The 24,888-nt window shown below is 34.4% G+C and overlaps 1 protein-coding gene across 3 annotated transcripts in view; it reads right to left on the bottom strand.

The window, feature by feature from the left end:
* LOC120768507 (probable serine/threonine-protein kinase DDB_G0282963) overlaps nt 1–24,888 on the bottom strand; it is an 89,509-nt gene that overhangs the window by 3,188 nt on the left and 61,433 nt on the right. For 2 of the 3 annotated variants that reach the window (XM_040095233.1, XM_040095231.1), the window contains exons 2-3: nt 6,676–7,730; nt 3,229–4,413 (exon numbers count right to left, since the gene is read on the bottom strand). In XM_040095233.1, the coding sequence (XP_039951167.1) occupies nt 3,229–4,413; nt 6,676–7,730 (2,240 nt within the window). The remainder of the gene's footprint in view (nt 1–3,228; nt 4,414–6,675; nt 7,731–24,888) is intronic. The other variant, XM_040095232.1, reaches the window with a different exon arrangement.

Here is a 24,888-nt window from a genome sequence, read left to right as displayed (position 1 = left end):
GCGATTCGCAGTTGGAATTTTAGCCTTCTTTCAGTGGTTCCTAAATGTTTTTTGAGCAATGTTTAGCTACTGGGCAATCGAAACAGTACTTACATCACCGTTGGAATCGATGGTTTCTATTAGTTTACATCTATTGGACAAATAATGGATTAATTTTTAATAGACCTTATATTGTATACAGAGCAAAAATTTGCCACTGCGCCTGCTCTTCCGAAAAAATTTATATATCATAAGAAGCTTAAGTATTGTCAAACTAAGTAGACAATAAGTAAGGAAGAATTTGGTATCTTGTTTATTTATGTGATCTTTATTTATTGAAGATCTTGTACTCATTTAGTTGTATTAATACGCTTCAGCGAAATTATAGGTATTAATATCCTCTTTAAAGGAGGATACGTATGTATATATGATATATACGTCGACATTGACATAGTTCAGCGAATTAAAAGACAATGGCTACGCTGGCTAGGTCATGCTCTGAAAGTCTCCGCCGGAGGAAGCAGAGGAAGGGGAAGACCTCCACTCCGTTGGAGAGACTAGGTGGAGAAGGACCTAGCTTTGCTTGGAATCTCCAATGGGCGCCACGTAGCAAAAAAGAGAAACGAATGGCGCGCTTTTGTTAACTCGGCTATAACCGCGAAAGTGGTGTCTACGCCAGTAAAAAAGAAGAAGATCCTCTTTCAAACTGATTTATGTGAATCAACCGAAGAGGCTAAATTTTATATGAGTTGATGTGGAAAACTTCAACCAGAGGACCGAAATGATTTACCTATATTAAAGATATGAGATTTAGACCATTTCCAGTCATATTTAGTGGCAAACCACATAATTTTCAAGGAAATTTATCCATTTAATTTGATTTGTGACATTGCTCAGGTATATTCAAGATCACATTTTCAAGCAATTTTTCAAATACATTGTATGTGTGATTAAAAAAAAAAAATTTTTTTTTCGTTTGATACTCGGAAAAAAAGGTTCCTAGACACCTCAAAGAAAGCCTCTCCAAAAATTTATTCATAATAATTTTTTTTCATTGAGTTATGAAATTCATAAGAAATAAAAAATTTTCCAAAAAATAATCAAACTTTAACTGTTAATATCTTTTAAACGTTTGGGTTTACGAAAAAATCTTAATAGACCTTTTTTGTAGAGCATTCAATTTCCAACAAAATCTGAGGAACAAGAAATTTTTTCAAGTAATTGGAAGCGAGATATAAATTTTTCTATCTGATAATAAGAAAAAATAGAAAACTGTATGTAGGAGAACCTTCCCGTTACAATTAAAAACTCATATTTGGAGAGGCTTTCTTAGAGGTGTCTAGGAACCAAAACGAAAACCCAAACGAATTTTTTTTTTTTTTTGAATCACTCTAATGTGCATATAACTCATACACTGAGTGACATATTCAGCATAGAGTTTGTTAGAATGATGAAAACCATTATATAGAAGTTTAGGTAATTCGTAGTCCAATATCACAAATTTTCGGCATCAAACTATGGTATATCCAGTATTATATGTTCAATTAATTTTGTTAAGATATGTTACATATTGACCCATATATGAAAATTTTATATTAGGTATATGGGAGATAGGGGTAGTATTGAACCGCTTTTATCTATTTTGACATTACCACATATTATTAACAGAAAAAATGAGGAATGAATTTCATTGAAGTACCTGACATACCATCATAACTAATGTCTACCAGATGTTTGGCCAGTTTTCACACGATTTTATTCATTTTAGGCTCAAAGGCGCATTGTAATTAGAGAAACACTCTCACTCGATTTCATAGCTCGCATATTGTCAATATATGCAGTATAAAGTCAGCCTACTTTCCTATTATGTACATATGTATATGGAGACTGAGGGGATTACTGATCTGAATCGATTCTTTTTTGGCACACGGCCTTATTATTATATAAGGATTCTCTCTGAGTTTCTATTACATATCTCAAAGATTGTGCTATATATTCGATAAAAAGTTCGAAATAGGAACTGTGGTCCATATATTCGGGAATTTGGGGTTTGAAAAGTTTGGGTCCGATATGGATAATTTGTGTTCATAAGATAGTACATATTAAAGGCATTATCAGGAATCAGTTGTAATTTTCAATTGTGTTACATGAGATGTAGGTGTGGTTGTAGTTCGATTTCCCTTATTTTCGTACTGTTACATAAGAATGACAGAGTATCGATTCGATCGGACGAGCAGGTCCTCAGATAAGGATTTTCACCTAAATGTGGGCGGTGCAGCGTCCATCGGCAAATTTTGACAACGCCTCCTACAAAGTCCTCTCTTCTGATCTCGGTTGTAAAATTTTATGTTTCTGGCGCATTTATTTTCATTATTCAGAACCGTTATTTGGGGAGTGGGCAGGGTTATCATCCAATTTCATCGATTTTTATAATGTTGGTACGGATGATTGAAGGACTTGTCATAAGCGAATTTGGCTTGAATGGTTCGGGAGATATGAAAATTAACCATTATAGGGCCCACATGTCCCCCTTGTTACACGGTTATATCTTAATGTAGTGTTTTATTATGGCACTTTATATGTTTTCGTATGTTGTAAGCGTGAGAGTGGTTCGATTACGTCTTCGACGAGTTGGTACTCATTTTTTGCCAAAGAATGCGTGTACCAAGTTTCGTTATGATATCTTAATTTTTACAGTTACAAAGACGGACGGACAGATAATCGCTCGGACTTCAATTCTTATCGTCATCCTGATTATATATACATACATAACTTTACTGTTATATATCTATCTCGACATATTTCCATGAATGCCGTTATCTTCACCATGGAGAACATGAGAAATAACTGTCCAAATAACGAAATAACAGATTGCTTTCATTCAAAATATTATAATGAAAATCTACGATCATAAAGGAGACATCCCGGTAGAATTGTAATTAATAGACTTAAAACTGCAGAACAGTTCAGCTGCTTTGCTTTAAAAAATACTTGTATTCGTAAGTTGCAAACCAGATTTTGATATTCTTAATAGCAACGAATAAATATTTACTATAGTCAAATTGAAGTTTAAGCGGTACGTATGCATGAAAAATACAACAAAAGCAAAATAAATTTAATCTGCAACATCAACAAGCAATATCAAAACGTATCGAAAAAAGGTAGCATAATTAAAACAAAGCTAAAATAAAATAATGAAACAAACGAACGAACGCAATAAAACCAACTCAAATGAAATACAGAACTTACACCAATTGCTACAGAAGCAATTACTATAAGGTGAGTGCAAATTGCAGGATGGATCTATTATTGGATCCCCCACTGGTATTGAATTACTTGGCATACAACCCTTCGTACAACTTCCTGAAATGCAATTTGGATGAAACGGATTGAAACATTCAGGTGGAACTGGCATTGGAGCCGGTTGCATTTGTGTTTGTTGTATAAATGGATTTGAATATGCAGACAAATTTGGCTGACAGTAAGATCGATTATATAACGTACTGTACGATGGTGTTGGTTCCAGACATGCTTCAGCATTGGTCTCACATCCATTTTGTGGTCGATTCTGAGCTGTATTGATAATGGTTTGTTGCGGTAATGCGGCATAACTGAGACCAGCGATAGTTGCGTCCACTTGGGGTGGTTGCCGATTCATGGGAGACGTACAGTTATCTGGAGAGCAGGACGTGGCGAAGCCTGTCGGGCCATAAAACTGTGGTTGGGCGCAAAATATGGGTGGGCATTGTTGTGGCTCAGCATTGAGGGATTTTGGCGCGGCCGCAACATCTGGTGCTGTAGCTGTACTGCCTAGCATATTTGGGTTATTTGAGGGCCAAAAGGGTGGGTTATTTGCAAACTGACACCAATCCATTTGCGGCATATTGTTAGCGCAGAAATTGCTCTGATCTTGATTCGGCTGTTGACTGAGAGCTTGTTGATTACACATATTAGGTGATGGAGGCACACAATTGTTCGGTGCACAATAACCACAATAATCAGCTTGTTGTACCGGGCATTGGTCCGGTGGACAGGACTGTGAGTTTATCAGTTGAGATGTCAGTTCACTGACAGCATTTTGCATTGTTGAACCAAGCGCTTGTGTTGGTGGCGTTTCGACACTGTTAACAATTTTAGCCGGTTTAATGGGAGTATCACTGACATTTTGCTCAACTGCTGTGTTCGATTGAAGATTGCCATTGTTGTCACTCTCCGCTGCATCAGAATGTGTTGTGGCTTGTCTGATGTCGGCATACAAATTTTTATCTAAAACATACTCAGCTGCTGCACCAGACTGTGGTCTAGATCCAATATCGGTGGGAACTTTCGAACTTTCCGCACTTGACACAGAATTTTGTTTACTGTCTTTGGTGTCTTTTTGCTGGCCACCGGCGCAACGTTTTATCACAGTTTTTCTTATAAAACTATAATTGGCTGTATGAAAAACAATTATAAGATGTATCATAAAAAGGCAAAATACAGTGACAGGATTCCGATTTGTGTGTTTCTGGGAAGAAAAGGACTAAGCTTCCAATTTACATATACATATTTCGTATGTTTAGAAAAGAAGCCGCGGACAATTTAAATAAGTATAATGAATGGTTAGTAATAGCACAGCAAATTGACAAAATGCAAATTTGTTTTTAGTAAAAACTCGTTTTTTGGAATTATTCAACCTTTTTTGTTCTAACTGAGGCTCAATTTAACAACTTGAATGAACTCCAAAGAGTTCGGCGCTAAATATTATTTTAGAATTCTAACGAACTCCTTAAGATTTCAAAAAGTGTGAATTCCATACCTCCATTACTTATATACTCTACACTAGATATACGTAATGTAGCGAAACACATACTACATACATATGTCATACATATGTATATGTATATAATAATTGAGTACTGTCAATTTTTGAAGAACCAACCAAAAGGAAACTAATTTTACATTATTTCATATTCTTACGAAAGAAATATAAATATAAAATAAATAAATATTAAATATAAATGTTAAAAACCTAAAATAAGATTATAGTCTCCAACCAAAATTATAATAATGACTAAGAGATATTAGTTTGAACCTATAGGGTTATTAAATGCTAGTTAGGTATGTATATGATTTGAAAGTTATATTTAAAGTATATATCAGATATTTTGAATAGCTCCTAATGAAATTACATTTAACAGGCCTATTCATTTGGTAAGCAGGAGTGTTCGATATTTCGTTTTCAAAATAGTCCTTAATATAAAAAATATTCACAAAATTATAAATGTAGTATAAATTATATATGTAGTTCCATAATCTAGCAGCAATTTCAATTAGTTATTATTTTATTTAATCATTGGGTTTTTCTCCAGCGGGGAGAGGAACTCATTGAACAGAGGAAAAGCGGAAAACGATAAAAAAGTTGAGAAAACTAGGAAAAACTTATAAAGAGATCCAAGAAATTGTAAAATGCTCTCCTCAAATGATAGCAAATGCCTTAAATTTTAGAAACAAAAATGAAACTGAATATAGTACGCTACTGCAAAATTAATCCTTTTGCTTCAGCCAGGAGTATCCATGACGAACTAAATTTGTCAGTTAATACTGAAACTGTTCGTAGGCATTTGGAGCAGAACAAATTATTTGCCAGAAGTCCACGAAAAGGACCCTCATTAAAAAGAAGCACAAGGAAGCTCGCATACAATTTGCAAAAAAGCATGGCTCCTGACCCGCGTCTAAATGGCGAAACATATTGTGGTCAGACGAATCCAAAGTTGAGTTATTTGGTAGTACAGGATCTAGGAACTTTGTTCGACGTCCTCCTAACTCAGAATATAATCCCCGGTTTACCATAAAAACCGTTATACATAACGATGCCTAATCGTGGTACGCGGTCGTTTTACACATTGTAGTGTTGGTCCAATTCACTTAATTGAAGGCATCATGGACCAAAGGGCATATGTTAAAATATTATATGAGGTAATGTTAACACATGCCTTATTGAATATGCCATTGATAAATGGGTATATCAACGGGATAATGACCCTAAACATACCAAAAATTGCGCAAAAAATGGCTTAGGGCCAACAGAGTTGAGGTTATGTGGTGACCTGCTCAGTCTCCTGACCTCAACCCCATGGAAAACCTGTGAACAGATATCAAGAAGAAAGTAGCTGAAGAGAAACCAACCAACTCGAGAAATTTATGGCAAATAGTGAAAGAGGCTTGGAAAGGAATACCAATAAAACTTTGCCAGGATCTCATTGGCTCCAGGCCTCGGAGGTGTGATGCTGTGTTAAAAAAGTTGAGGTTATTCAACGAAATATTAATTATTTTAATATTCTGTGAAACTTTAGAACCATTATATATTAAAATTATAGAACGGTCACGTACTACATAAAATACTCCAATTTTTTTGTGAAACTAGTTTTTTAGTTTACTTGATATAAACTGCGATATAAAATTTTTTTATGTTTAATTGAAATAGGTGAAATCTGGATATATTAATAGATCATTAGCAAATTACATTGTGCAAAAATTTTGAAAAAAAAAAAATTTTTGTTAATGAAAATTAACAATTCGTTTTTCTCATGTGGTCACTCCTATTTTTTTGTGGACAACTGTATATACAAACACAAGCAAACTTTGAAATCAAATATGGTGGAGTATATTATACTTTAAAGCAATACATATACATACATATACATATGTACTTACCAGCCGCATTGAAAATGGGCGCATGTTCGAAGTCGGCAAAATTCTCGGATGTGCCATTGTCGATTGTATCGCTGTGAGAGCTATTGCCATTCGTCTGACCATGACCATTTAATAGTTGGTATTGTTGTTGCTGCTTCTTCAAAGGTTGTATTCTAGCATAACCGTTACTCGATATCGCATTGCCACCTCCATTCAATATTGGAGGCGAACTTATTTTGTTACGGACCGCTGTCGTTGTGGCATCGAAAATATTCGCCGAACCAAAATCGGCAACAAAGTCTGCGTCCGCCCCGAAACCGTTCACACTTGTCGAACTGCTACTGTCCGACATTCGGCTGGATGTCATATGCAAGACATTGAGCTCATTATTTTTGTTGCCGCCATTGTTATTTATATTATTGGTTTTCGGCATAAACGCATCTTGCAAATGGCTATAGCCGTTTTGTTGATGTTGTTGAGGCCGACTTATGGCGGACGTTGACTTGCCCGAGCTATTTGGTGCGGACACCGTTGTCGTAGTGACGGATTTATGCAAACCATTCATGGTGGTACGCTGTGTACTGGGCGGCGTGAGATGGAAGCTTCGCTCTCCATTTTTGTATTGGTTTTTAGTATTGTGCCCAATGTTACCAAATCCATTGCTCACATGCACAAAATCTATTTGCCCATCACCGTTACTCTTGTAAGTGCTACTGCCGTTTGATGTTGTTGCAGCTGAGGAGTTACCTGTAGCTATTGTCGCCCTTACTCCAGATGTTGTCGCCACTTCCACTCCTGCCCCTGCCGCCGGTGCTGTCACCGAACCGCTTTTAAGTGAAACGGCATTCGTCAAAGATTTAAGTGGACTAGCTGGCTCCAAATAGTAACGTTTTCGCTCATATTTGTCAATCATCAATTCCCGCTGATCTTGATGCACGGCTCGCTTGGGATCCCAAAGACCCAGCCAAGTTTTAGCGCACTCATCATTTCCATGACTTTTCAGAAAATCGACATCGTCTTGTGTGAATGTAGCCATAGAAATTGATTTCACTCGATGTGGTGGGGTGAGACCGCGACTGTGAACGACAAAGAGAAAAGGCATGTTAATAACTAGGTTAAGTTGACGTAATATGGATTAATTTTGAAGAAATATATATTGAAATACGGAAAATTTTCAATATTAGTCAATTTAAAACAGAAGCCAAAAGGAAATTCCAAGAAATTTGATTTGAAAGGAGTTGATAGATAAGAGTTTAAACTTAATTCAAATGCGATATTCTAAAGTATATTTGAAATACGAACATTAATAAATTTGTATCGATTCATGAAGGAAATATCATTGCAATATCTGATATTAAAGTTTTTCGATGCGGTCGAATTTGTTTTATAAGAAATTATCAATTTTAAAAAAGACTAACTCGTTTTTAAAATATATAATGTATGTATAATTATATTAGGTTTGGGCTGAATCCATTATATGGATTTTTAATTGATGACTTTGTTAATATTATTTAAAAAAAAATTTCGACAAGGATGCACCACCCTTTGGATCCAATTGTCGAAAATAACGAGAAAATAATGGATATCGTCGGGCTCAATCTTAAATGACAGCAGATTACTTCGGAGCTAAATATTCGTTTGGATACATTTCAATAAGACTGGATGCCGAAAGAAGTTCGACGGATGGCTTCCACGTGTTAAGGCAAAAGAACCTCATGTTATGCAAAAATCTAATCCTATTCTGAAGCAGATGGTTACTTGTAACGAAAAATAAGTCACTTACGACAACATCACGCGCAAACGGCGCGAAGTGTTTGGTGGGATTGGCAGGGGATTCATTAAATGCTACCCTACAACCAAAGTCTTATTTCGGCAGAAACGAGCAACATTGGACCATTGGACCATTGAAAGAAATTGTATTTCATTCAGATTCCGCCCGGCGATACACGTCATCCTACCATGGCATTTCTTCTCATTTGGTATGTGCGTCTTCACAGATGGATCTTCCAGAAATTTTGAGCCGTTCCTAGTTGTTGAATTTTATTATAAGAATCTTGTAGTATTTTAACAATGCGATGAAAAGTGGTAATTTTAGATGTTGGCACATTAAAGTCGTACACCATTTTGGAAATATTACGTGAGAAAGGATTTTAAATGAGGGGTTTCTTAGTATGTTAAAATATCTTTTTTTCCGATTGAATTGTTTAGCCATGTGGCGTTGACTTGGACAATTATCTATGTCAAATAGGCTCTTCGATATTTCCCTCAAGGCAAACTTATATACTCTGTTCAAGGCATAAAAAACATATATTGCATCCAATGAATGTTTGGATAAAATGTCTTGATTTACTTAAAATTATTCAGGGTAAAAATCTGCGATATTACAGGAAAGTCCATTACACTTTGTTAAATGCGTATTGCACATCAAGTAGCCTGTACATATGTACATACATACATATACACAAAGAGTAGTGAAATGACTTCTTATTTATTTTATTTAGCTTATCCGGTATAATTCAGACACAAGAGAACAGGCATTTAAAAAGCTCTATAGCTAAGTATATTTCCGCAGTTAAATGAGTCATGGCAATGTTTAAAAGTAAATTCGACATCAAAATAACGTTTTGCTGCAAGCAATTTGGTAGATAAGAATGTTTCAATTCACTGTGCTTCGACTTCATAAACCAACATAGTTTTATGGCTAATGGGCATAGCACACACATATGTGTGTGTGTATATAATTTGTGCATGAGTTGTTAACTGCAGGAAGTCGCTACACCATATGGATAGCCACTCAGCATGCCGTTCCAGTAACGGTGCTGACGACAAAGGCACACACATATGCACACATCTAAACAAAAATACTTTACAACCGCCTACAAAAATGTATTTTTATTTGAAAATTTAACGCCTGTTGCACACAAAACCCAGCTGGCACAAATGTTGAGATACTAATCGTAAGAATATGTAGGTATTATATACTCGTATAGTATTATGTTAGTAGGTACAAGTAAGAAGTGCGGTAGACATTATTCCCAACAGACAACGGCGGCAACTGCATAACGGCCGACAGAACGGCAATCAGCTGGAAAGGTCGTTGTTAGTCGGGTTGTCTGGTCGACTGGAAATAATTACCCACCGTCGTTGGATATACATATGTACAGGCCAACATACCTACATATGCATATGCTATATGTATACGTACGTACCTAAGTCTGTATGCTTTATGCACATATTTAAGTTCTGCAGAGGTACGTTGCGGTCGTTTAGTTGTCAACAAAATATACTAACGCTCCGAACACATTGAGAGCGACACGACATGGCAGCACGACAGTGAACTGTGAATGGCGTCGTGAGTCCTTCTGCATGAACATATGTAAGAAGGCAGCGACATAACAATGGCCGGCATGTACACAAGGCAACACAGCTGCCCAATTTGCATGTACACAATTTCGTTGTGGCCATACTAATACCTTTCACTTCAATGAAATTTTAATATTTTGTTCAAAGTGAAATTTTTTTGTGCAGAAAATAAGTAAATAGGTAAATTTATTTGTTTTAAATTATCAATTGTTGTTACAAATGCTTGCTGTTATGTTAGAGCTTTGATTAATTTTACATTTTACATATTAGTGGCATCACTCCACTCTACTGTCAACTCTACCGTCGTCTCTACTGTCGTCGGCAAATATAAAATTTTATTTTCAAGTTAGCGAGAGCGATAACTGGCGGCCTGCAGTCGTGTGGTAGTGCAGCTGTCTAAATAACTGTGTCCTTAAGAATGTGTGTATTTTAATACTTGACAGATGTCGCTTGCAGTCTGTCGCGCTCTATGTGTTCAGCACTTAAGCCAGTAGCTTTAAGTAGCAGGCAATTAGAGGAGACACATATCGATATTATTACATATGTATATTTGTATGTATTTTTGTGCAATATTGTCGATACTTTAGGACAATAACCCACAAAACAAGCAATCCACGTTGTTGTTTGTTGTTTTTTGAACTCATATGTTCAGTCATATGCGAGAATGAGCAGACTGCAGTCAAATATTGCATCGGTCTAAATAAGGTTTCGAAACTCTTATCTACAAATGTATTTTCATATGTTTGTGCAAAGTAAAAATTTTATAAGAGTGTGACCATATATGTATATTTGGTGGGAATAGGAATGGTTACTGCAAGACATACCGACCGATCTCATTCAAGATCCTTTTATATCCTTTTATGCCAAGTCTAAGAAATGCACCAGTGCAGGGTATTATACCTTTAGGGCAGCCGAAGTTAATGCTTTACCTGACATTTCAATTAACAGGTGGGCACAATCATTTTTGAGTTTGCAAAAAATTAACAAGCAGTCATCATCACAAGGTTGTAAAAGTCTAAGTTCAAACCTGTTAAATATGCAAAGTTCTAGACCGAACTAACGCCATTATTTATAATAATACAGTTTATTTACTAAGTATTCCCATATATAAGTATATATATACATATACATATACATATATATATGTTTAGATTTGGCCAACCGAAAATTATCCCATCCAAAGGTATGGAAACCACATGCCAAAATATTACTGTAGAAGCAGAAAGAGTCTTATGCGTTTTTAAGCTGGTGAAGTTAAACCAAATGTCTTTGTTTCGATATACTTATCTACCAATGATAGATTTTTGAGGGAAGTTTCTCGTACAACGGCGTGGGACCAAACCATCTGATAAAAGAAACCATGGATGTGCGTATATTGAAAAAAGTTATGCTGCCATATGCGGAATGGAATATGCCATTAAAGTGGTTGTTTCAATTAGATATCGACCCGAAACATACAATTAAATCTGCAAAGGAATGGTTTCGAGCCAATTAAGCTGAGGTTATAACGTGGCCTGCTCAGTCGTCTGACTTTAATTCCATAGAAAATTTATGAGCAGATTTTAAAAAAGGTGTTGCTGACCGTAGACCATCAAGTACAAGAAAATTATGGAGCACAGTCCACGAGGCATCGTAGCAAATCCCGCTGAAAACTAGTCGTGATCTGATCGATTCCATGCCCCGCAGATGTGCTGCGGTAATAAAAAATGGCGGTTACTCGACTACTGCACTCCTATTATTTTGAACACAACTAATTCATACACCCCATTCAAAGCCTATTTATTACACAATTTTGGTTGTTGCGCATTGAAATTATCAATAGAGGGGAGTTGTCTCTCGGGATAGCCAATATTGAACGCGGTTTTCGATAAATTTCATATAAGCTTATATGACTATTCACAAAATTATTTATGTACACTTTTGCTCCAATTTTTTTTATAATTGGGTAAGACGACAATAATGGCATAACTAAATGAGATTATGTGGATCCCTTCGATGATAACTAGGAAATTAGTGATAAAAAGTCATTTCGGATTAAAAACTAAGGTAGTACACATTCGCCTTTAAGTGCAACTGGGAGTTTCACAAATAGAAAAAGTTAATAAAGTAATATTTCTAAAAGTAAAATTTGTATATTAAGGAAATTAATCTTATAAAAACATACAAATTAATTCGAACATAAGCATATACAGGTATACAGTTAGGCATATCATAGAAAGGTGTGTGATTGGATAACTTCAATGTAAATATTTTCCCCGTATGAGTTGATCTTGACACAGTTCACTTAAATGCACATAAATAAACAAAAGTAGCTATGTGTACTAATATACTATACATACATATGTATGTACATATGTATAGTATCTATCCAAATGCTGCTACGAGCGCACGTGTTTGCATGCTATTTTGCGCTTAAGATAACGCATTAACCAACTCATGCAAGTGTGCGAGAAGTAATCTTCACATCTGAGATACTTTTTTTTATAAACATGCCTTGCATTACACAAAAGATTCACTTGGACTACTCATTGTAGTGCAAAGAAAATAGTTTCTCAACGCCGCCAAAGTCATTAACGGCGAAACAAAAGCGAGAGGTACCAACTATTGCTGAATCGCAGACGACGAGGACGAGAAGTAGGGAGGCGGGCCAAGGAAATGCGCAAGATGAAAAGACAGAACAGAAATGTGCATATTGGATTGTGTTGTAAGAAAAGAATGGCCGCCCGTCTCACTGGCAATTTTTCGCATTGACTTACAAACACACACCCTACTGCGTAAATTTTTCGTTTTTGTTCCGTATATGTACACAAATAGGGTACCAGTTACGCATTAGAAATGTGTGCTAGTGGCCAATGTCATAATGACTGCATATTTACCATGCACTATTTCATGCCGCACGTTAGAATTAACAAGGTCTTTATGGTGCTATGGTAATTTTATGTGGTGATTTCTATTGCACTTCTATAAATATATATATAGTATGTACATAGATATACACATGGATATGTGCATTGGTATCTCGTATCCAAAATACAATATATACATATGTATGTATGTATGTACGCTTAATTACTTTCGGGTTTGATCCATATGCATACATACATACGTATATGCTTATATGTATATCTTAGATTTTGGCACAATATCTTAAAATATCGGATGGACCATTTTCTTGTTCTCGCATTGTGCCCTAATATTTTTTCGGAATTTGGCTGATATGGACGAATTCGCGTTTTTTTTTTGAAGATGTCAGATCAAAACATTTTTTCATCGAATACAATTTCAACTACTTTGATGATTCAGAAAACTTTATGAGTTAGAGAAAAAACCCTTCCCATAGCATGAAAATTACCCAAGATAATATTTTTATATCTTGAACAAGGAAGCTGCTCATTTGTCGGAAACGCCGATTTCGGACCATATACATAGCTGCGATACAAACTGAACGATCAGAATCAAGCTTTTGTATAAAAAAAGGTGTCTTCACAAAATTTGGTATGTATTATTATCCAAAACAACGGTATAATGTCCGAAGAAATTATTCAGAGTGGACCACTATAGAATATAGCTTCCATACAAACTGAACGATCGGAATTATGTTTTTGTATGGAAAACTTTTTTATTTGACGAGATATCTTCAAGAATTGTTGCCTAAAGCAGCACTGCAATGTTCGAAGAAATCGCTCAGATCCGATTAATATAGATATAGATATGTAGCTACCAATACAAACGATTGCTGACCGATCAAATCAAGTTCTTGTATGGAAACTCCTTTATATGTGAAGGGTTTTATAGCCCGGTGCAGCCAAAGTTAACATTTTTTAGTGTTTAATAATAAGTATATGTAAATATGGCAGATATGAAAATGAAATACCACTAGATGGTCGGTCTACTTTAAAAGCTTAGTCTAATTTAATGGCTCATAGCGTTGTTGAACTTCAAAGATATCGAGAGAATGGTAAAATATTAAAATCTTCCAGAAAACAATTGTGTGTTTTGGTATCCCTATAAAGTCATTAGGGGGATTCTCTTGCTCTTGCAAGATTGGCGATTGCAAAAATCCTATACCGAAATATACAAGGGCACGAGAGCACCCATTGCAGAATCTAGTGATATATTAACGGCTGATTCGGTCAATTTATTGTAAATGACTACTGTGCATGGCTATTGTGAACTGGCGCACCTTTTTTCATATCTTGAAAGTTTAGACTTTCAAAATTATGACCTTGGAAGGATTTTTCAAAATTTGACTTATTTTCGAAGATATAGCCGATTTTGTGACCTGGCGTTCGTGTTCACTAGAATTGTCTCCTAAACTTTAAACGCGCTTTTCTCAAAACTGACTTTTTCGGAACGATACCCACGATTTCTCATGTTCTATTGGACCGATTTACTTGAAATTTTTATGGAGTCTTCTTTATTGGCTTGTCTATGGTTGGAACTAGCCCCATACCCAAATTTTTATTTTTATTATTTTTAAAAAAATCGAAATAGTCAGAAAAAGTGATCCAAAAAAACTTTTTTTTCAGGCAGTCACCATTTTGTGAAAACAATTTTTTCCCACTTTTCCGTAGTTCCGGCCATTGCGAGATTATTCTAGATTATTAATCCTTTTTTTTAGTTTCAGATAACTAGGATGGTTGAAATCATGGGTATGGTTCCGTGGAAATTTTTAGAGACCCCCCACTTCGTCAGCTCATCATTTTTGAAATTTTTTACTTCTTTTAGTTTTTAATTTTTTTCTGTACTCTTTTAAAATTAACAAATAACTATTAAAAAATGGATAGTAAAAATATTAATTGCCTTTTTTTACGACACTTTAAAAATTACCCGAAATTCATGCTTCTAGACCAGAATACCCCCTTAAGTAAAACGACAGCTAGCACAGGGCTGCAATTATTTTTTAAGTGTCATTGCACGTAAATAATTATGGGTTTTGGTCTGATATATTTTACAGCCATTGTAAATAATTTTCTGCGTGTGTTTGTTGTTGACATTTTTCTAGAACCACTTTCGACTTTGACAAATAACTCACCTTAGGTGGTTCTTAGTTGTGCTAAAGCAATGTGCTAAAATGTTTGAGAATTTTTTTTATATAAATTTAGGTTTCTCAGACGAATTGGTAAGGCAATATAAAATATTGAAGTATAAAAGCCATTTTAAATACTAAGAAAATATATAAAACGCCTAACACACCGAATTCACCCAAGCGTCCTTGTTCCAAAAAAAACTGCTGGCCTTATTGACTGAAATTGTAGCAAGAAATTAATATATTTTTGGCAGTGTGAAAACTTTAAAGTTCAAGCCTTGAAGTGCTCGTTTTGCACTTCCGTTTTGCGGTGTATTTACAGGTTTTTCAATACTCAACTGTACCACTTCGGTTTGTTGCTTATGCTGCTGAATTAGTAATTCATAGAAGAAATGCTGCACTTTGCGACGAAAACGATTTTCAACAAAACAGAAACTGCACCAACAAATAATACATACACATACATTCATATATGCATCGGTATATGCCGGTGTACGTAAATGCACTTACACGTGTCACTGGAGATCGAGACGACCTTGAGCTGGGCATTTTGCAACGCTTAAGTTTATTTTTATGCTCTACTGCAGTGCACTTGCATACACATAAGCGTGTACATATAAATGTAAACTTATATTATATTACATAAAGACATACACAAATTTACCCCACTTAAAAATCTATTGCGCTTTCGAATATAAGAGTGCATAAGGCTGCGGAGTGTTAAGTCGAAACAACTGATTGCAATGTTTTCCATATTTGAAAAAGTGTACTTATGCATATGCAGCAAAGTGGGTTTTTTACCTACATATGTACATATATACATAAGTTTGCATGTGTGTATTTGTAATCAGCATAAGCTAAGAAGTAGGCTATAGGATTGCAATTACACATTTGTATGTATGTATTTGGATTGAAAATGGAAACAATATCGAAAGAGATTTTAGATTCAAATGATAATTATCGGTGTGAAACAATGATCGAATGTACCCAGATCTCTTTCTCAAAAGAATTTAAAGATAATCGATAATACATAGTATCTACATACATAAATACTCACAATAACTCAGTATACAAAAATAGACAAGATGTTGTCTTTTGATATTTATCCTATTCTCGCGAGTTTCTGAAACTCAAATAATTGTTTCACTTTTCTGAAGCGAATAAATATTCAAATTTCCGTTGCAAATTAAATTATTTGTCAAATAAAAAAATTGTAATAAAATAAACTCACATTTAAAAAAAATCCGTAATGCTTCAACGGCGATGAGGACTGACTGGCTGATGTGTGAACGCTATTGCCACGCCCCTGGTAGGGATAGAGGGGAGGTTGAGGCCTTTCCTGAAAGCCCCAGGGGTGAACTAACTCGCAATTTTGATCCCCCCGGCCCCATACCCTCCCAACTGTAGTGAAACAAAAGGGGGGACATGGTGAAAACCCATTTTCGCCTATTGCCACGCCCCCGGAGGGGCCTGGGGGGCGAATTATACATTTCCTGAAAGCTCTTTAAATTACCTAACCGGTGCAATTTCACAAAAAATGTAAAATTTTGAGAAAAATTACATTTTTCTTAACCTTTAAAATGCTCTAGCGGCTAAAGTATTTGACCTAGATAAACATACAAACCAATTTGGACATGTAACGAACATGAAAACAGATAAATCAACCGTGCGAAGTGATAGAAACATACCAAAGTTCATATATTTTCATACAAAATATATGGGGTCTAGCCAAGCACCATTGGTGCACTAAGGTGTAATATTATAATATCCTTTTTTCGTCCTTTTCGATACGATATCCTTTAATTTTTTTTCTGAATTCTATCGACAATAAAATTCTAGGAAGCTACCTGGAAGCGCAAGTCGTTTGCTATACTCTGAATATATTTAAATAACATTTAAAAACAAAATATGCCTGGCCAGACCCGAGGGTCTCGATGAGGGTTAATAATAGCAGTATTGAAGATTTTACAACAAAAATCAATTAATTCATCATAATAATATAAAATAAAGTTTAAACAATTAGTATTTCGTCTAATGACCGTTGTTGGATAACACAGCTGCGCATCTCCTAGACATGGAGTCCACCAAACGCTTGCATTTCTGGAGAGGAATGGCCTTCCACGCCTTCTTCACAGCACTCCATACTTCCTTCGTATTTGACGAATTCTCTTTCCCTACAGCTTCTTTGACCTCTGCCCAAAGATTCTCAGTTGGATTAAGGTCCGTTGACTGAGCCGTCCAACCCATAACCTCAACTCCATTTAGAGCAAACCAAATTTTTGCCACCCTGCTGGTATGTTCGGGGTCGTTATCTTGCTGATAGGCCCATTTCAACGGCATTTTCCATTCAGCGTGTGGGAGCATAGTCGATTCCATTATTTCAACGTACAATGTGGCATCCATGTTCTCTTTAATCCAAAATAACGGACCTGTACCATAGTAAGAGAAGCACCAACATAAATTGATTTTGGCATATCCATGTTTTACCATTCGTGAAACATATTTAGGATCAAATGAAGCGCTTACTGACCTTCGTACATACTGTCGGCGTCCTCGGACCACAATACATATGTATGTTGCGCCATTTTCGACTGACCAATGCAGGTGCTCTTCAAGCCACTGCTATTATTTCGAACACAGTTGTATATATTAGATAGACGGAAAGTTGTGTTATAAATATTTTAATATTTAAAAATTTTAGATCAAGGATTTGAGTTTACTCTACATATTTTTTAATATTTAGTTATTTACTTCTAATTTATCGATAAAGCGCAAATATCGTAATATATTTATAAACATAGTATTGTCAAGTATTCTGTTGTGCTGTTTTGCTATAATTTGTGTGTTCTTTATTTATATACTTAGCATATAATTTATTTAGCATAAAATTTCACAATAATTGAATTTGCTAGATCTAGAATGACACTTTTTATAAGAAAAAGTAATATATATGAACAACTGAGTATTATTTCTTAAAAGTGTTAAAGGTAAACATTTTTAAAGAAATACATGGTCTTTCAATGTGGACATGCTGACACTGACACAAACAAGCTGTGTATTGAAAGAAATTATCAACTCCTGTCTACGCGGTCTATCCTGTGTAACTTCCTATTTCAAAATTTCATATGCAACTTTCAAAACCTATTGTCATAACCGAATCTCAAAAGCTCGATCGCATATGTATTTATGTATATTGATCGGCTCATACTGACTTTAGCAGTCACAAGAACACGATCTTTGTCAACAAATAATTTCACCTTGCTAGAGATTCATAGTTTCGAATCATTAAATGTATGTATAACACCTTAAGAGATCTATTGAAACTTTCTCTCATATTATGCATTGTTTATGGGTTAGTGATAAAAATTACCTAAACGATTGTGTATTTGTAATGAGAGTCGATTTTTTGCATTACCACCTCTTGAAACGCAATACAGTTTTTTACTAATTTTTTTTAGTTTCATACTTGGGAAAAGCTCAACTGTCAATCTAGCGCCAATTAATTTATCGGGATAAATTAAACGAATAGTGCAACATAAGGTAGCCTATTATGACTAAAATTTGTCAAAACCGGCGTACAACTGTTAAAGCTCCATATACCGAATATTTGAATCCTAGCGAATATTTTATCGATCGGTGATGGGAAGTGAGGTACTTTAATGAAACTCAGTATTTTATTATTAGTATGCGGATGTTAGTAGTACGTTGTATTACCAAAAGTAGATAAAATCGATTCTGTACGTCAGCCCATCTCTTTCTCTGCTCCCAATATAGCATATAATAGGTTGTCAAAATAGTCTTGCGGTATTTTCACTAGTTGGCGCTGAAAGCGCGTAGTTCTAGTGTTATTCGTCGCATCGGGTCATGCTATACCTTTTTGGAAAGCTCATTTCACGCGCTAACACGTGTTTGATTGATTGTCGTTTCTTTTAAGTCGTTCGTGAGTTATAGCGTCGCAAACATGGAGCAAAATAAAGAGAAAATACGGCATATTTTACAGTACTACTACGATAAAGGCAAAAATGTATCTCAAGCCGCCAATAAAATTTGTGCAGTTTATGGACCCGATACAGTTTCCATTTCCACCGCACAACGATGGTTTCAACGTTTTCGTTCTTGTGTGTAGAGGTGGTCGAAGATGAGCCACGCTCCAGAAGGCCTGTCGTCGAAAATTGCGATAAAATCGCTGAATTGGTCGAAAGAGACCGGCATAGTAGCAGCCGTAGCATCGGTCAAGAGCTGGGCATGAGTCATCAAAAATTCATTTCAATTTCAATAAAAAAAAAAAACAAAAATCAATAAAAATACCGCAAGACTTTTTTGACAACCCATTATAATGATTTCCGAATTTCCTGAATGACCTGACTTTTAACCGGTCAAAATGTGTGATATTGTAATGAAATTAAATGGATCAGTTTTCTTAAAAACTATGTGATTTACCACTGAATAGAAATGGAATTATTTTAGACCTTGGTCTAAGCCTTATATCCCTAATATAAAGAATTTCGGTCCTTTGGTTGACGTTTTCCATATCAATTCAATATATTAAATTCAACCGATAACTCATATATTTCTTATTTGAAAAGGATTTTGATATAATTTGAGACGTAAAATATAGCAATAAGCTAAGTTAATTCTTTCATTAAATTTTTTAACTTACAGTTTTGTCGAAACCTACAAATATTTCGCCGACCTTGATACTTACAAGTTGCAATGGTATAAAATGTTCGGTTACACCCGACCATAGGCCTTCCTTAATATAATTTGGCACCGCCTAATTACCATCAGTTTAAATAGGCGACGCAAAAATACTTTCATCCGCCAATTGTAACACCCGTTATATACACGAATATCAAGTATATTTTTGTAATGAATATGAGTAGTTTAGCTGTATACAATTTAGTATGATTGTAGCTGAGGCTGTCTAACAAATATTATTCAAGTAATTTGCACTTTCCCTGTTGCGGTATATAGCAGAAATGGCATCAAATTTTGCACAGGCAACATGTTAATTACCGGTCAACGGACAACTATTGACGTCAAAATCTCAATGATAAACTCATAAATTCAAATATATGTATACCAGCAGGTACATACATACATATGAATATAAGAAAATTGTATAAATGACCCATATATACATACATACATATCACACAACGATATCATGCACAATCAACATGCTCATACAAGTATGTATGTATGTCTGCTCTTAGCATATGAATAAACGCAGTGAAATTATACACGAAGTTCAAGGATGGAAAAGAATTTTTATTATTTAATTTATAGACGTACATATACGTTTATACATATGTATGTATATGTATATAAATTCATGATATAAATACCGTATGGTTAATAATATTACTCTACATACAGATATCTGAAAGTCGGCATTTCTTGTTTGGAATTTTGAGAAAAGGTATTAATCAGCATATTCTGTAAGACATTATATTTGCATATTTTTGTTTATAAACATTCAGATAGGTATATATTTACCAATGAGAAAAAATATAGTATATTATTCAATCAAATTGAATTATTTAAATAACTTTTCCAGAAACTACTTCGAACTAACTTCTATAATATAGATTATTCCGTTTGGTCAAATGAAATTTAAACAAGACATTTTTAGGTTAATTAAGTTATCTGCTTTTGATTAATATACATAGATATTTTTTGCGAATACCACCGCCACAGAAATAACAATATACCTTAGTTGGCAATGCATTGTGCAATTATAAGCGATTGGTGCCAAAATGAAATATCGAAACAATGTACATAATTCCAGTTCAGAATACAGAAGCTTTAAAATGTTGTCCAACGATTTACGTCGCTGTGTGAGCGAACATTAATCTGACTCCTAAAACTTTACAAAAATAGATGATTAATTGAGAGCAAACCCTCGTTAATTAAACGAATAGATATTTGAGGTGAATTGGCGAAACCAAACTATACTTCCATAAATAAAAAAGAATGAAGAATGTTCGGAATATTTGCTGATTGTTGGAAAATGTATTTTCTGAAATTTATTTATTTTAACCCTACAAAAACCGAGATTTAGATTTTGTTTATTTTACAGTTCGTTCTTTTGGCGCTCGCTTAAAAGAACATGTAGATACTTTTATGAAATATTATATATAAAACAATTTTACTCGAAATGTGACTGGGAGTGGGAAGTGAATCTAACACCGGTGCCAATATACAAGTATCTACAAATAAAACTAACTAACATTTTAACTTTTCGTAGCTCAATTGAAAAGGAAAGTCGTAGCGAGTGCAATCAGCATAACATACTACATATGTACATATTAAGCATTTATTCATATATTGTGCATATAATAAATATTAAATTTCACACAGGATACACATACATACATATATAAATTGCCTGAAGCCTTTGTAGAGGTACTTTCCAGTTGACATTGCAGCACGTACAAGTACTCAAAAACTTGATGGCAGCTGGGCCTTCCAATTGTATATGTGTATATGTACATACTATACATACATGTATTTGATACACCCCTGCCAGGAAACTTGTAGTCGGAAGTAAAATTGCCAACATACATCACTTTACTCACGCTTAAGTTTTAATTTCGTTCAATGTCATGTTGGAATTAAAGCGATACCCAATCAAAAAAAAAATATTAAAAAATTAAAGTACGTTTTTTCTTGAATTTCATAACCTTTTAATGCATTATATCATTATTTATGAATTATTATAATTTACAAAAAAATATGCTTTTCTTAGATTTCAGACTTTTGAGCAGTTATCAACGATGTTAGCTAACTTCGTAACGTTCTTGGTGAGTAGCGAATAGAACAACCACAATCATAAGATCGGCATATATAGTAAATGATATAAAATATCTACATACCTTTTTATATTGAATTGAATACCTGAGTTAGTATTCTTACGAGGTCACAATATAATACAATAATAATGTCACAAATATACAAGTATAATACCTTTTCTTATAATAGCATATGTTGCAATTTATTTTCTAACTAAAGACACTTTATACATTTCGGTTCCTTCATCATTACAGTACATACGAAATCAATAGATGTTCGTAAAATTAGTTTAATTCGCTGCAGGGACACTGGTCGCTTCGGTGGTGGTGCAAGGCGAAAGCTGCATCATTTTTAAGCGTCATATAGGCAACACGTCACAAGCAGGTTTACAACACTGTCAACTATTTGGCTTTTGGCCAAGCAAAGAGCCATACAATAACAACAAATAGCACTTGGCACCCAGTCACTTATACGTGTAATTTGCAGGATATGCTCTTCACAGACAATGGAATGAATATGCTTGCGAATACCAGTATGTACTCATACATATGTACGAACATAAGCATAGACATTTTCGAGTGGGCCTTCGTGTGGCGCTTAAGCGGTAATGCACACTAGTTAAATACTTGAATTTTGTTACTTGAACTTGTTTTATTGGCAGGTCAAATATGCAAAAGAAAAGTATTGTATTGTAAGAGAAATAAAATGGTATTAACCTTGCTCACATTTTGTAAATGTTAACTAACATGCCCATTCATTTGCAGCTGGTGTGCTAGTTGACAAGTTAAATTAAATAATTCACTGTTTTAAAATTTTTTGAAATATATGATATTTAATGTTAGAAACAGTTCCCATATTTGTCTTAAACTATGGATGGAAACCTTAAAAAACAATTAAATTTCTTATTTTTTTAAATCAATTGGATGAAAATATACAATTTTTTTGCCGAATTAAAAAAAATCACTCCAGTTCGAGCATTTCGAGAAAAACTGATTTTCAATCAAATTATTTTAGATTATTATATTATTTAAAATAAAATTTAAATTAAATAAATGAATAACAGATAATGTTAAATATTAAAGTGCTTTAACAGCTTTCCTTGAAGCTATTAATTTTCGCTTTACTCCTTTAGACCGGGCGCAGGCTACTTTTTATGTTAATAGCCAGAATAGTTTTTATATAAAATTATATTTCAAATGATAAGCATGTGTTCAATATTCATGTAAGAATCATTTGAATATTTGTTTTACTTCAAAAATAAAACAAAATAACATCACTTAGTTACTGGCAGGATACAATAGTTTTTGTTTAAATGTGTATGTACAGTGATTATACTGAAAGTTGTTACTGAACAAGAAGATGAGATGAGGCACAAATATTCCTGAAGCTTTGCACAGAACAAATCACACAAATATTTATACGGCAACGATCATTTTTGTATTTTCGTACTTATACCACTGTCTGGGTTTTAGCCATTTATTTTACCACACATTCGATGAATGATGAACAAAACATTACCATATGATTAGACATACAGTTAATCAATATAGTTTACATACACCTAATTCTATTAAACTACGACACGTTTATTTGGTGTAAAATTAATAAATTTTATGTTTTTTCTATCCATTTTAAAAGATGTATATTTAACATTGAATATAGCATACATTTTTTTGTTTACACATATAAAAACAAGAAAAAACGTTAACTTCTGCTGTACCGAAGCTAATATACTCTTCACAAGTGCATTTCTTTTATTAACTATGTGTTTAAGTAAATCTAAAGACGTAACCGGCCAGTGGTTTTCATCCAAAGGAAAACATTTTACTAGTTCCTTTTAGCCAGGTTGTTAGCTAGAAACATTAAGGTTATTTAATAAAAAAAAGGGTTTTTTAGACGCTTTGTATGGCATTGTTATCCGACCTGCAAAATTTCTTCAACTATTGTAGCGTTGCCTTAGGGAATAAGCCACGACGAATTTGCAGAATTTATCTCGTTAACTGAAAAAGTTTCCAATGTGGTTTGTATGGAAGCTATCTGCTATAGTAATCCAAAGTGAACAATTTTTTCGGAGGTTACATTATTTCTATGAACAACAATAACTCATACCAAATTTCGTAAAGATATATCGTCAATTGAGAAAGTTTCCCATGCAAGCATTTGATTTCGATCATTCAGTTCGTATGGAAGCTATATGTTATAGTGGTCCGATATCGGCAGTCCCGACAAATGAGCAGCTTCTTGAAGAGAAAATGACGTTTACAAAATTTCAAAACGATATCTTAAAAACTGAGGGACTAGTTAGTATATATACAGACAGACGGACGGACAGACGGAAATGGCTAAATCGACTCAGCTCAACATACTGATCATTCAAATATATACTTAATAGGGTCTCCGACGCTTCTTTCTGGGTGTTACAAACTTCGTGGCAAACTTAATATACCCTGTTCAAGGTATTCAAATTAATGCTAAAGTTTAAAATGCGCCTAATTCATATCAAAAATGTTTACATACATGTTTACATGATTTTATATAAATCAAAGTTTTAGTTGTTTTTATAATTTTTTTGGCATTCATTGTGTTGCAATTATTGTCCTCAGACGTCGACGCATGCTCCCCATTTGAGATCTAGTATTATTTCCGGACATTTTCACCGATGAGTCAGTTTTAGGAATTTTTGTGATGAAATTCGATGTTTTCGAATAAGTTCCAGATAAGTTGAATAGGATTAATGTCTGGCGATTTTGGGGCATATGGAGTTATTTTCAATTCCATAACAAACCTTCGCGTACAAGATACGATGTGTATTTTGGGTCGGTATCCTGTTGGAAATTGATTTTGCTGCTATTAACAGCCGATTTAAGCACATTTAAAGCACATTTAAATTTTAAATGATATCCTAGACAACAAGGAGCGAGCGGAGCCGGGGGTTAAGGCTGCTAACTCTATAAACATAAGAAGAGTTTTATTAAGAAAGGTTTATATACGAGAAATATTAAGAAATATTTAAACCTAAATGGCCAAAAGCCCAAATATGACAAATG

The sequence above is a fragment of the Bactrocera tryoni genome, chromosome 2 (genome assembly GCF_016617805.1).
Source record: "Bactrocera tryoni isolate S06 chromosome 2, CSIRO_BtryS06_freeze2, whole genome shotgun sequence".
NCBI classification, from domain to species: domain Eukaryota; kingdom Metazoa; phylum Arthropoda; class Insecta; order Diptera; family Tephritidae; genus Bactrocera; species Bactrocera tryoni.
This window is presented reverse-complemented; position numbering and strand designations above follow the sequence as displayed.